General features: G+C 41.2%; 1 protein-coding gene across 2 annotated transcripts in view; it reads right to left on the bottom strand.

Moving 5' to 3' along the window:
- znf236 (zinc finger protein 236) overlaps positions 1-13,567 on the bottom strand; it is a 45,146-nt gene extending 31,579 nt beyond the window's left edge. The window contains exons 1-9 of one of the 2 annotated variants that reach the window (XM_076096424.1): positions 13,473-13,567; positions 11,813-11,952; positions 9,101-9,265; positions 8,812-8,990; positions 7,671-7,801; positions 6,230-6,402; positions 2,426-2,548; positions 1,317-1,490; positions 44-221 (exon numbers count right to left, since the gene is read on the bottom strand). In XM_076096424.1, coding sequence (XP_075952539.1) covers positions 44-221; positions 1,317-1,490; positions 2,426-2,548; positions 6,230-6,402; positions 7,671-7,801; positions 8,812-8,990; positions 9,101-9,265; positions 11,813-11,952; positions 13,473-13,524 — 1,315 coding nt within the window. In that variant the 5' untranslated portion in view covers positions 13,525-13,567. Of the gene's footprint in view, positions 1-43; positions 222-1,316; positions 1,491-2,425; positions 2,549-6,229; positions 6,403-7,670; positions 7,802-8,811; positions 8,991-9,100; positions 9,266-11,812; positions 11,953-12,941; positions 13,228-13,472 lie in introns of those variants that run through there. The other variant, XM_076096425.1, reaches the window with a different exon arrangement.
- Between the last annotated feature and the right edge of the window lie 489 nt (positions 13,568-14,056).

Genomic DNA, 14,056 nt, shown 5'->3' with positions numbered 1-14,056 from the left:
CGATACAATGCTTGTGTTAATGTCCTGTAATGTTCCCCTCTACCTGGCATTTGAATAGGTTTCTTGAAAATGCTCCTTTTCTTCTCCCTGGCCGGTTTGTCGGGACCGTGTGCTTTCCTGCTTTCTCCAGCAGCGCCGTCGGTGGTCTGGTTCTGCGACTCTCTGGATGAGGCGTCGCTCTGCGGCTGGACCACACTCAGCCCACTGTTCTCCAGAGCTTGCTGAAGGAACAGAAGAAAAATCTGATCGGATACCACGGCTTAAAAAAACGTCTTCATGTACAAAAAGATGCAAATAAACACTCATTTAATAGTCGAATAATCAATTGATTAAATCAACTATTCTGATTGTGAATCACACAATTACTCAATGGCTCTTATTTAGCTTTCAGTTTTAAAAGCTTGAGTTTGTTTTAGGAATGTGATAACATTATAATAAATCATTCAAAAATGAAAACGTTAATGCTGATACAACAGAATGTTCAACTGATCAAGTCCTGTCATGGACCGAAGGGGTTACTATAACAGAACATAAACAATACTAAACCTATCGATGTAAAGAACTATTATTATTAAAAATTCAACAATTTAAAGTATGGCTTGAAATAATGTGACAAATATTAACAAAACATTGGCCAAAAACACATGATGACCCAGAACCAAATCTCAGTGATAATCACATCCTTTTGTGTTGGAGAGCAGAGGCTCTATCCAACTCTCCAGCAGTACTCATTTATAAAGCTTCCTGGTAGAAATCTATTATTTAACGGTCTCCTTTCCCCTGGACGAATAGTGTTTTCACAAGCACCAAAATCCTGCCATTCAGTCACCGAAAGAGAGAAAATGAGAATATAATTTAGTTTCAACAAAAATGATTTCAGAGACTTTAAGTGAGTTCTTTTCATCTCCTCCAAATATATTCCCACAGTGGGTCCCCCTATCTCCAGCCGAATCATTTCCACATAAAGGGCTCCACTAACTTGTAGGTCTGAAATGAAAGATGCTGATCTTCATGATGTGTATGTGGACTTGTGCATTTGTGTGCTCCTGTGCCTAACTGCAAGCACCTTACACACACAAAAAGACTTTTCAGAGAATTTTCAGAATAAGTAGTTTTTGTCCTTCCTCATATCTTCAAGAGTGCATGTCACATTGAAGGATTGGAGCTGAAGTGGTGCACTCGTTTAAGATTAATATTTGAATCATACTGCAGATTAGGTCAGAGGCATGTGGTTCCCAGTGGGTCTATGGAGCTCTGAATACCACTGAGTCTAGTTCTCGTCATCTAATTTCCTTTCCTTAATGTCCTTTGCTCACCTGCAGGATGTCCTGGTTGATGGCAGTTTCCATGGCAATAGCTGGCTCTGGAGGTTGGGGCTGGTCTGTCTCCCCGCTGACCTGCTCAGACAGCTCGAGAAGTTGCTGGATGACATCTGTCACCCCCTCGCCGCCCTCTGGTCCCCCAGGAGCCTGACCTGTCCCCTCTGTCTCCTAAGGGAGAAGAAGAGGGCGAACACAGCGAGAAGGAGAGGAGAAAGAAGATGAGGACCAATTTGACGAAGGGCCATTCACGAGATCACGACGGGATACAACTTGAAAGCCGACTATTTTTAGCAGGGGCTCTCTAAAACATAAAATGAACAGATCATTGGGCATCATTGAACCAAATGTTAATAGGTGTCTACATCTGTGTGAATCACTGACACTTTGATTAATTAACAAAGAACAGACAGCGGCTTCAGTTACATATACAAGGTCTGTCTGTAAGATTCAAACACTGGTGGGGGGGTGCCCCCATGTTTAAAAAGAAATGCCAGAGTCTGCCATTTAACTGCCATTTAACATCACTTCACTGTGAATAATAAACAATAAATCACCTACTAATTACCTGTTGACAATATTATTATTACCATTGTTGTAAACAACAGCGGCCATCACTGAGAAGCTTGGCAGGGTCCACGCTGCATTCTAGACTGTAGGACGGTTCAAATGTGCTTCATTTATAGGCAAAATGGAAATTGCACTTTTAGTGCAAATGAAGCAGAAGCTTATAGAGTTTTTGGTGAAAGTACTGAAGCGCGATGGGGAAAAATAACCAGCATCATTATCTACTGATAAGGAATAAGATAATGACATCTTTGACAATGAAGCAATGGTTTATAAAGGATACCAATGATTTTGACATAGGGATATTTACAAATATGAAATAAATATAATTACATATTAAAACTAGAAGCCCTCTGTTTATCTGCTGTTGAGTATACCTGCGGTACCCTGTATCTGTCCCTGTGTATTATACTTATTAATCTCAATCACATGGTCCAAAAACAATTAACATACTTGAATGTACTCAGCGGAAGCTGGGCCGATTAAGTGCAACAACCTTGTTGCTCGTCTGTTCTGCATAGTGCATTTTGTTCGCTTACCGGAGTGCCTGAGGGCACCTCAATTACAGAGATGTGCATCTTGCTGATGTGGGCATTCAGACTGCCCAACTTCTTGAAAACACAGCTGCAGTCCATGCATGGGAACAGTGGTACGCCTTTAGCCTGTCAGAGAACATAAAACACATACAAGACATTAGCCCTGGCTGCTAAAGCTACCATCCAGTGACTTATTAGAGTCACTGAAAATATTGTACATCAGAAACGTACATTCCTATTATTTCTATCTTAGTTGGTAGAATTCAGATGATTTCACTGCTTTGCTCGCTAAATAAACAATTCATCTGCAAGGCCAGGGAAATGTATAGACTGCTACAAGAGTAGTAAAAGTTAAAGCCATCCAGGTTCTGGAGCTTGCTTTTAACACAGTGATTAGATGGCAAATTTTCGCCATCGCTGTCTTGGTTTTTGGGACCAGAAGTAACACGAAAGGGTGGAGCTAAGTACAACCAAATGCTGAGTAGGGCATTTTTAGGCAAACAAAACAGTAACAATTACATTAACTTTCAAGAACTGAAAACACACAAAAAAAGGGTTAAACGCCATGGCAGTCAATCACAAGGTAGCCACGCCCTAAAGCACACCGCTCGTTGTAGTCTATTTTACTCTAAATGGGACCATAATTTACGAAGTGAACATCATGCTTTCTGCAAAAAGAGAAATTGTAATTTGTTTGATATATAGGAGTTGTAGTTGAAGCTCAAGCACTTCAAAGCAGCTGAAGTATCATTTGAAGTGTAATCATTGAAAGCTGAAGAAATCAGTTGAGGTGGCGGTAGATTTATATTCTGCAGCGGATTCATGCCGTTTATGTGCAGATCTCAACATGCCTACACCACCCTACATGGCCAAAACACGTCACTGGATTGAAACCATGATGATTTTAGTTCCCTGGCTCCTGAGTACGCATCTGCTCATGAAATCTATTATGAAAAACGCCTGACCATAATTTATTCATAAAGTCAGTCAATCATAAGGACAAACTCTATGTGGAACAGAAAAGCTGAAGGACACTTGTGAAAATTAGATGCATGATTGAAATGGTGCTGCTGTTTGGATTTTCAGAAGTAATTCAATCAACTGGCCCCATCATGGGCTTTTAGCATGGAATACACAATCATGTTAGCAAACAAGAAAGAAAAAGAAAATCTAAACTGCAATGAGTTCTAACTAGGGGTTAGAACTCATTGGTTAGAACTAGGGGTTCACAAAATTCTCGGTTCGGTTCAATATGACACAGTGGTGCCACGGTTCGGTATGTTTTCAATGTCTCTTCATCTCCCCCTTCAGTGGTGAGGTAATGTGCCGTTACACTCAGCTAGCTTTGAGTAGCCCGTGGCGTCCGGCGTCTGTTGTCAGAGCAACCAGCGGGTGCTTCGGACATTTGATTCTCTGTTTGGGCTTTTGTTTTCTTTTACAAAGCAGGAATTACGTGTATTGTTACACCCCTAGTTCTAACCTATTTTGCTAAAAAAGACAAGAAGAAAGTTTAAGAAAGGCCACTTGACCAATTGGAACCCCTAAAGGAAAATGATTATATAATATTTAAATTACACATACAAATACTTGCCTGGAACACACTGAAGCGGGCAAAAACAGCCATCAAATGTGTACTCATAAGCATAAATTCAACCTGACTGCTCATCATAGTGAATTTATTGTGAGGCTTTTTATTCAGAGTGTTTATTAAGACTGAAGTCTAAAAGAAACACGTTGGTGACATCAATTTCCTGTCTTTTTTGTCCATTACATATGTGCAGATGTTTATAAAGCAACTGCCAATTAAGATATCATAACCCATGATGGACACTCACTTTTATGGTCTATGATTAAAGGCTAAGCTTGAAAGACCTTTAATCTAAAAATGACAGACTTTATCTATTCCTCTAAGAAGGAATCTCTATCACTTTAGATTGTAGATCAGAAGTCTGAATTTTATTTTGTTGCATTTTGCATATACTCTCTGTTTCGATCCACACAGCCAAATGGATGTATTCTGTGTTAATACATAGTACGTTTATTTCCCAGTACCCGTGCAGCCTCGGGATGTAACATTAACCCTAACCTTAAACCTTAAAAATACAAAATAAAAAAAACAGAACTACTAGAACTAAACCAAAAGGACTCTCAAGTAGCTCACACAACCTGCAAGATTAGAGATTGTAGAGAAGAGGCTCTTTGCTGTGATATTGTTCTTACCTGCTAACACAAACCAAGTTACAGGAGTGATTCATCCTGTGGTCACATGAATCACTTTCTCTGACAAAAATGATGGAAAAATAAGCAAGTGCCCCCTCAATTAATGTGTTTTTTTGTTTGCCTGAATAAAGTAATTATACGATATGTAGCCTCACTGTGTGTTGCAAACAATCACTACAAATATGTGTTACATTATGAGTAATCACTCGGGGTGGGTTCATAACTGGAATACAGTATGTTCCCACTGAATAGTGAAAGGGAGAGTTTTACTAGCAACACTAAGAGTCTACAGCTATGCTAGCAGCTCTCTCAAGCTGTACAGTGATGCTAATGCTAACACACTAGCTTTCATCATGTCTAGCATGTTCAACATCTTAGTTTAGCATCTAGCATGTTAAACTCGCTCATTTGAACTAAATACAAAGTACAGCTGAGGCTGGTGGGAATATCCTTAGCTTTACAGGTATTTAGTCACAAATTATGAATATTATTTCAGTAAACATACTTTTGTCACTTACTATGGTTTAAAAACAGGTAAATTCATTTCTCAGCTGGCTCTAGCAGCAGTTAGCCAAATGAATGTGTAGCTCGGAGTGGAAGCACAAAGCATCTTTTATACTTTAAGGCTTTGTTACCGTTTTGCTAAAATGCACTAGCACTGAGCATTGTGGCATTTCCACTGATGGGGGACCCACCGCACCTCCTGTGATGGAGATCATTGTGTTGCTTTACAATCAGGCTGCCAGAGAGCTGACCCAATCCAGACTGCAGACACATTATTGGAAGCAGTCATTAACTAGGAGCTACTCACACCAATGTCAGTCCACACAATAATGGTCTTTGTTAACAAACACATCTACACATTCATTATCTGTCAAAATGGACATTTGGGAACCTAGGGAGGACTTTGATGTGAAACAATTCTTTCAACCTCTCAACCACTGTTCGGCACTAAGAGGACGTGATCTTAGTGACCGAGCATCGTAGGAGACCAAAGTCCAGACTAAATTAGGATGGATAAATCAGAAGGGCCCTTTAAGATTGGCTGCTGTGAAGTCCTTACAAAAGGAGAAGAAGCAAATGAGGAACAAAAAGCTGCAATTCCACCTCATTCCCTTCCCAAACAGACAAACAACATGGCAATGTGACCTGTTGCATTGAATGTAACAAGCTGTGAGCAGGAAGGCAGGCAATTTAGTGTGCGAGTGAAGGAGGTGTACAAAAAGAATATTTTGGACCGCAACCAGAATCAAAGAAAAAATACTGATTCACCAAAACCTGGTGGTGAACAGCGTGAGATCATTTCGATTTTGGTTTCTTGCTCACCTTTTGCAAGCAAACAACAAACACTGGATTATCATATATTTTTCTTTTACTGAAGGCGGTTTCATTCAGTCCTTGATCTCGGCCATTCTAAACACAAGTATTTGTGTAACAGCCCCAGGTTTCTTTTCTTTTAAAATCTTGTAGTCGAGGGCTGTGTATGGTTTAAAAAATATAACACCAGTACCAAAAGAGTACTCGATTTTATATCGGTTTAAAATCACATCACACAGAGATGTTTCCTACACAGTACTGTGCTCTTACCTCAGAGTGAACCCTCTGAACGTGCGAGTGCAGGTTCCCTTTCTGGGAGAAGGAAGCTGGGCAGAACATGCAGAGGTGAGGTTTCTCTCCGGTGTGCCTCACCATGTGGGTCTGCAGCACCACCTTCTGGTTGAAAGCCTTTCCGCAATGTGTGCACTTATAGGGCCTCTCACCTGAAGGGAAGGGCACGGTCGGGTGAAATTACAGGTGAAATAGCCAGAAACACAGATGACAATTTCCCTTAACTGCATTTCATAGAATCTAAATGATCAACTTCAAGATAAAAGGTAAATAGTGAATGCTGGGTGTAAATACTGGAGGCTTCTTTGAGACATCCTCACTTACTCCACTTGTTAAAGTCACATACACACATTCCTTAAAGCAGCTGAAATGCACAGAACAAACTGGTTGTATAGTCAGTATTCATTATTCTCCACTAAGTTTGTTTTTGAGGTAGTTCATCCTGCAATATGAATGAAATTTGAAAATACCTCATTTTTAATGGCACCAACAGAAGGTCATCTCGGGTATTAGCCTAAATAATGATGACTCAAATACAATCTTGTACCCTTATCAACGGTTCTGTGCGTCAGAGAGAGTGAGAGAAGGAGGAATAGGGTGTATGCGTGTGTGTGTGTAGGTGTGTGTGTGTGTGTGTGTGTGTGTGTGTGTGTGTGTGTGTGTGTGTGTGTGTGAAATCTCCCGAGCCACTCTTAACCTCATCAGCTTAAGGGCTGTTTGAGATTCGAGTCACAGGAGAATAAACTCCATCCACCATTAGTCATCCAACCAGACAGGCAACCAAACAAATGAATGTGGATGACGTTAAACAACATGTGAGTGCAAGCTACTGGCTACGTTGCCTGATCCCAGATGGCTGAACAAGCGTACAACCACACGAGAATACTCAATATACTAATATTGAAACTTATCCCACACAACACCTTTGAATGGCAGCTGAGTGATGAGCTGCACTGAGGCGTACAGTTCCGAAACGGAGGACAAATTCAGCAAACTGCTCAGAAGTTGGTGTCATAGTCAGTTAATTACAGAAAACCTTATCAGACAAAGTCCAATTCAATAAGACAAATGTGAGACTTTAGTCATACAATACTGCCTAGAATTAAATTCTGGAGCCATTAAAAAAAAAAAATACAATCAAGACACAAAACTCTGCTGTTCGTGGCACCACTGCCCACACACAGAGTCTCCTGCTGCACTCACGACCTACGGCGTCAGAACAGCAGGCTACCGAGCCCCCACCAATTACAACCGGTGCCGGTGCCCACCCACACCTTACAAAACATCCACTTCAGGTTTTGTGGAACATGCAGGACAGCAGTGTTCACACAGAGTAATTCCTCTGAACATGAATTATTTAACGGACATTAGATCTACGTAACCTGAAGTTGTGATCCCTCTTTCTGTGCTTTTCGCTCACCTGTGTGTATTCGTATGTGCCTAACAAGCTGGCTGGGCTTTTTGAAAGCCTTTCCGCAGTGGTGGCAGCAGTTTTGGAACCCGCTGCGGTCGATGTTTTTCTTGTAGTTTCTGGAACTACAGCTGAGCGGCCTGCGGAACAAGTAAACACACACAAAAAGAAGACAGGAGATAAAATGAATATTAATGAAAAAGTAGTCGTTTTGATAAATACCAGAGAGTATGTGTAGATTAGTAAGTCACTGCACAGCACGCTCACAGTTAAGCATGATATTTTAATCAAATGAGTATGAAAATAAATTCTTAAAGTAGTAGAAAACATACTTATTTTTCCTTCGACATGAAGTTACACAGCTTTATTTTGACACTATGGATCTGTGGCACTTGATCATGTCAGCTGTCTGTCCACTTGGCATGTCCCTAACACTGACAGATATTTCTTGGTGTCTAGTTTCAGATCATTGTTGCTGTTGCTAGGCTCTTTTTTAACCTTTATTCTAATGTTTAGCTTCAACTAGAAATAGCCTGTATAGAGGGTTTGCACACAGCACTGAGGAATGCTGTCATTGTATAGGCTGTATAACTGCATGTTATGTGCATTCAATCAACGAGGATGAATGACAATGTACAGCACTTTCTGTTGAACCCCATGGTATACTGAGCATGTCCTCATGCAGCCAATGCAATTGTCATCCTTAACCACAGCTCATTTCATTTTGAACAGAAATGAATTCATGTGGAATGAAGAACTTGACTAAAATCTTCAGTGTCTTTCTGTCACTGTGCCATACAGAACTGCTACATCTTATGTATGGCAGAGTTCCTGTCTCTTGATAGTCTAACTGCTGTTTCAGATGCCCCTCTGTCTCCATGACTCTCACACACTGCCTGCCTCTGTGTAATTCATGTGTCGTAAAAAAAATTGGAAAATAAAATGAGATGCAAAACACTCTCTGTGGGCAGCTTTAATCCCCAATGTCATTATCACAGTGGTCGACTTTTGACTGTAAATGGCCTAGAACAAGGCCCTTATAGTTACTTTTGATACCCGCTAGATTCACGTTCCCCTTTTAACTTCAAGCACCTTTCCGCCTGACCCGGTCAAATGAAATAAATCAGCATTTGCAGCAGCCCTGCCTGACCTCATCTTGACGTGTCTCTTCATGTGCTCCTTGAGGTGTGCGGACGTCTTGAACTCCCTATCGCAGGTCTTGCAGGTGTAGACCTTGACGCCCGACAGTTCCTTGCGGTGCTCGTCCAAGTGCAGAGACAGCTGGCTCTGAAGAATGAACTCATCTCCGCACTCCACGCAGATCAAATTCTGCATGGCGGGTGGCAGAGGTGACAAAACAGAGAGATGTGTTACTCCCTAACTGGGAGGTAAAATGGGAATCAATGAGGGCTTCATGTCGGACTGTTCATCGGACTAACCTCCTCTTTCTCGTGCAGCATGATGTGAGATTTGAGGCTGGCGATGCGGGAGAACCTTTTATTGCAAACGGGGCAGGTGAAGTCGGAGGTGGTGTGCGTGGACTTGTGGAGGGTGAGGTTGAACTCCACATTAAACGTCTGTGGGCACTGGTCACATCGATGAGGCTGCAAGGGAGAGAGGAGGGATTGAAGAAAAGTAGTTAATAGTGTGAGGGTAAAAGATGTCAAGACGTCTCCCTCTGCAATCATGTCCTTGTTGTCTATTCTCACTCTCTTAACGGACTTAAGGAACTGCATTTGCTGTGGAAGCTTTCTCCCCATACTCTCCCCCTGTCCAACTTAAGTGTCTACTAGAATCTGCAAAACAACAGGTGTGTTAAAACCTAATATGTCATCATCGTAAACAATGTTTTTTGAGTGGGCAATCTTTGTTTTTTGGTGTCTCAGCTTGAGAGAGAGAAGGAGAAACAGAAAGAGAGAAAAATCATTGTGGTATACGAGTACATAATACTACCAGACAGCGTGAAAAATATCTCCTGTGAGGCAGAAATGGCTCCAATATTGAATTGCATTTATATTAGAGGAGCTGACTGACTTAATTTCAGAGTACTCTCTGACAGCGGTGAAGGCCGAGAGCAGCGCTGACACCGGTAAGTATTACTTAGCGCGGCAGACCCCGAGGCTGCTGCTGTTCAGCCTGGAGAGTGTGTGTGAGTGAGCATAGTGGCCATAAAAAATGAAGTGGTCCTCAAACGCAGGTGGTGCAAATTAAGCAACGTAGTGTCCAATTATTGTGTTTTCGTGCCAGAAGAGACAGACAGTCAAGAGAGGACAGAAAATTAGTTGTCTTTACTTTCACGTTCTTGTTAATAGCATGAAGTGAAGGACCTAGCCCCTTCACTTGTCTGTGATTATGTGTGTGGTGTGTGTGAGGGAGGGGGGGAAAGCGAGTGCAGATGGATCTTAAAAAAGGGAGAGAGGACAAAGATGTGTTGCCATAAAGCTATCAGCAAATAATATTCAACAAATATTCAATCATGAATTAATGACCACAAAAATCTGCATCATTACCATGAATTAATGCACATGTATTCTGTATAGTGTGTACTTTTAAAAACACGCATTATTTATGCATTATCATATTACGTATGCCACTGAAGAGTGAAAACACATCATCATACGCCTTCACACAGTGTCTCTTAACACATGCTGATTGTCATCCATTACAAAGCACTGTTCGCACATCACTCTGACTCATCTGGTGACTCAGCGGATGGATGCCAACTATGAAGATTTATGTTTTTGAGTTAGTGCAATATGTACTTTAAGATTTTTTCTCATGTAGGGCCACAAAATATGGGAAGAGGGAATGAAATTCAGACAAACAGCCACTGAAACTGATTTATTACCACCGGCCGGTAAACACTGCAGCAGAGGAAATTGCAGCTGTGATTCAACATCTGCGAGATGAAGGGGGTATAATATTTGCTGTGCTATTTAACATTTTTATTGGGCACCAGAGAGGGAGAGGCCGCACCATTAAGCAACGTTGGTCCTTCATAGAAAAGTATCAGTTATAGTTCTGCTATGCAAGTGCTCTGCACCAACACAAAGCAGAGCAGCAACGCAACAAAGTAACTGAATTCACTTCTGCCTGGAACAGCTCACAACAAATCCACTCAATGCATTATGACTGATGCAGACAGTAACTATCGTCCACATTGATTTTTCATTCATTCGGGAGCCAAGACTGTACCGTTGCAGTTTGACAACAGTTTCCGCTGTTCAAAGTTCAGGAGCAGATGACACGACATGTTGTGCTTATTTAGCAGTAGTTTATCTTATCAACCCAACTGAGGCTCTGCTTATTTGCATCTTGCTCTGTTAACTGAAAACATGTGGTGATACAGAATGTTGTGGCTCTAATGTGGTGTTGCATAAGTAAATAATAAATAAGTAAATAACCCCAGATGTGTCTGTGTGAATGAAGAAACATGCAGCTACTGGTTAACAGCACAGTGTAGAAAGCTTTTGGAAGCCGATGGCACCAAATGTTGTGATTGGCAGACCTGTGCTAAATCTGTCAAATAACAAATGGCATTTATGGCAGCTTTATACTTCCACGTTGTAAAGAAATCACCTGTGCTGAAAAATCCAGGACACCTCCAGCTTTGACGGCAAGACACTAGCTTGGCCCATATCCAACTCGTAGCTGGGACATATTTATCTTCTTCACTTGCACAAAAGTCAGGTGAAGAGTTGAGTTTTTGTTGTACTTTGTGAAGGTAATCCATAACAGGTCAACTACCCCACGGGTGAATCTCACGGCTCCTGTAAGGGCTCGAATGCTCTCAGCTCAAACCTCCGTCCCAGCTGCACTGTGACAACCACTCTGTTATATCCGGGGGGGGGGGGGGGGGGGGGGGGGGGCCTGGCTTAGAATTGCGAAGAACTACCCTGAAGACTAGCTTTTCAATCTCAACTGGCTGTTGAGAGGTTAATAATAATAATAATAATAATAATGTGGTTCTACTGAAGTGGATGTGGTTACACTGGCCTGATTCAAGATCTGAATGGGTGGAATCGTAAGAAAAATACAAATACATGTGCTGATGATAGAGAGCAAGCATACTCTTCATGGGATAAATAAAGGCTTAAAACTACCGTGTTCTGCCTCCGACTCGAGGGCCGACACGTGTGCGCTGTACTCACCTTATCGTTGATCTCATGTTCACGGCGATGCCTCTGCAGCTGGCTCTCAGTGGTAAAGATCTGGCTGCATATTGTGCACTTCTTGTCCTTGAGTTCTCCATCAGTGAAACTCCCCCGCTTATTGGCACTGGGATCTGCATCTGATTGAGTACAAGAGAGATCACTTCAATGTATTCATTTGGTGCAAGAGGCTATCTTGTGACAGGAGTAGCTGAAGAACATGATCAAGGGCTTTTTATACTTCAAAAAACTCTCTAAAACCAAAGAGCTGCATCCAAACTGTATTTTTCTATACACTTCATCATATTACGATCCTCACTCTGACATTTTAAAGTAGTGGCAGATGTTGATGTGGTAGCATACTAACAACACACACACACACACACATTTAGTGACTTGGCATCCATATGAAATCAGTGGTTCTTAAAATGGGGAATAGGTTCACGGTTTCAGATTTAATTGGAATAGGCAAATATCACTTCAAAGACATAATCCCAAAGAATGTATTAGAAGGTTATTTTCATTTCAGTTGTTTTGTTTCATGAGATCCACATTATTTGTTGTTGCCTTTGCTAATCAAGTCTAATGACTGCAATAGTTGTGAAGTGAGCCTGCTGGTATGTTTCTTATATTCTGCATTTTTAAACTTGACTGCTACATTTTTTTGTTGCATATATGTATGGATTAATTTGACACGACCACTATACTAGTTTCGAGTATTTTCAGCAATATCTCTTAATGAGGTCTGTGAACATAATGGAGGTTCGCTCGTAAAATAACGTTGAAGTTGTTAATTCACCTTAGAAAATAAATATTTTTTAATCCGTGAACATGAGGTGTTTTTATCAACTGTTAGACATTCAACAGTTTGGTTGCGTCACGCCCATCTTGTCTGTCAGTCACAGCCATTCATCGGCTACATATAGAAAAGTAACCCACTGAGAAATGAGTGTAGCTAATGTGATGCTATTTTGTTGCCAAGTAGTTAACGTTAGCTTAGCCCACATCTATCAGCAGAATCAGGTGGTTCACATACCACTCGGGTTACCCAGCTAATGTGTCATAACAACTAAAGATAAATATTATATTCCGATGATGACACCAAAATACCAGCACACTGAATGCATACCGGCAGCACATCTCAACATGTGAATACGTGAATGTGAGAAGTGGTTCTGAACACGTTAGTCCAGCACAACAGATCCATCAGCAGCATCTGCACAGCCTCGCTGGTAACGTGCCTCACAGGACCAAAACAACAGTGGCAAACATTTTTGGCGTGTTAGCCTCGAAGCTAGCGGTAGCAAGGCGAGCTAGTTAGCAACATTAAGCTAGCGGCGAACTACTAATAAACGAATATTAAGAGTAAAGCCGTGCACTGACTAACGCTACACGAGACCGTGGTTGTTCCCCTCGCGGACACCAATTTAGACTGGAAGCCAATAAGAAGAGCCACCGAAACGTTATTAATATCATTCCGCCTCAATCACTCCTTCGCCGCACAAAGCAAAGCCCACCCGCAATACTATATCCGGGGACTATATACACTACATTGAAGTGTTATTATATAAGACACAGAGATGTTTGTACCGATAATAGCAGGTTATTTGGATAGCCCATATTCTGTATTTTTTATTCGTTGAATTTTGGTACTTGTTACCTGTTTCGTCGTTGCTTTTAACTCTCAGTTTGCGAGGCCGGCCCCGCGGCATAGTTCCAGTACTCAGGGCGGGTGTGCTGTGAACGATTTGCTTTTCAAAATGGCGATTCGGTCATCTGTAGACAGCATCGTACACATGCAGACACACAGCTGCACGGAGTAGGGAGACATCTACCGTTTAGTTCATTGTACCTGCATCTTTAAGTGGACATTCAATATCAACTTTTTGTTTTGTTTTATGCTGCTGATAAGGGAGTGAGTTGCTCTATAATTATGAATAACTAATACATTTTATATTTATATAAAATAAACTACACCTTCAGTGGCGGTTTAGTTTGGTAATTTAATACTTTTCGTTGTTCTGAAATATCATAATTTATTGTAAATACCCTACTTAAATACTAAAGGTTAGGGACATATATAAATGTATTGTTTTACAGTAAATGATATACTGCCTGTAGCTGTTTCAGCTGTAGGCCTACTGTATCTCCGACAGCCCCATTGTTTTTCTGTAGGTTTGAGGTAGAGAATATGACTTAGCAAATTGTTTGGCAATGGTCTATGCACCACAAAAGCACATTAAT

This window comes from Anarhichas minor, unplaced genomic scaffold (genome assembly GCF_050575085.1).
Source record: "Anarhichas minor isolate MPS153535 unplaced genomic scaffold, ASM5057508v1 ptg000022l, whole genome shotgun sequence".
Classification (NCBI taxonomy): domain Eukaryota; kingdom Metazoa; phylum Chordata; class Actinopteri; order Perciformes; family Anarhichadidae; genus Anarhichas; species Anarhichas minor.
The sequence above is the reverse complement of the archived record's forward strand: the minus strand, read 5'-3'. Positions and strand labels throughout refer to the sequence as shown.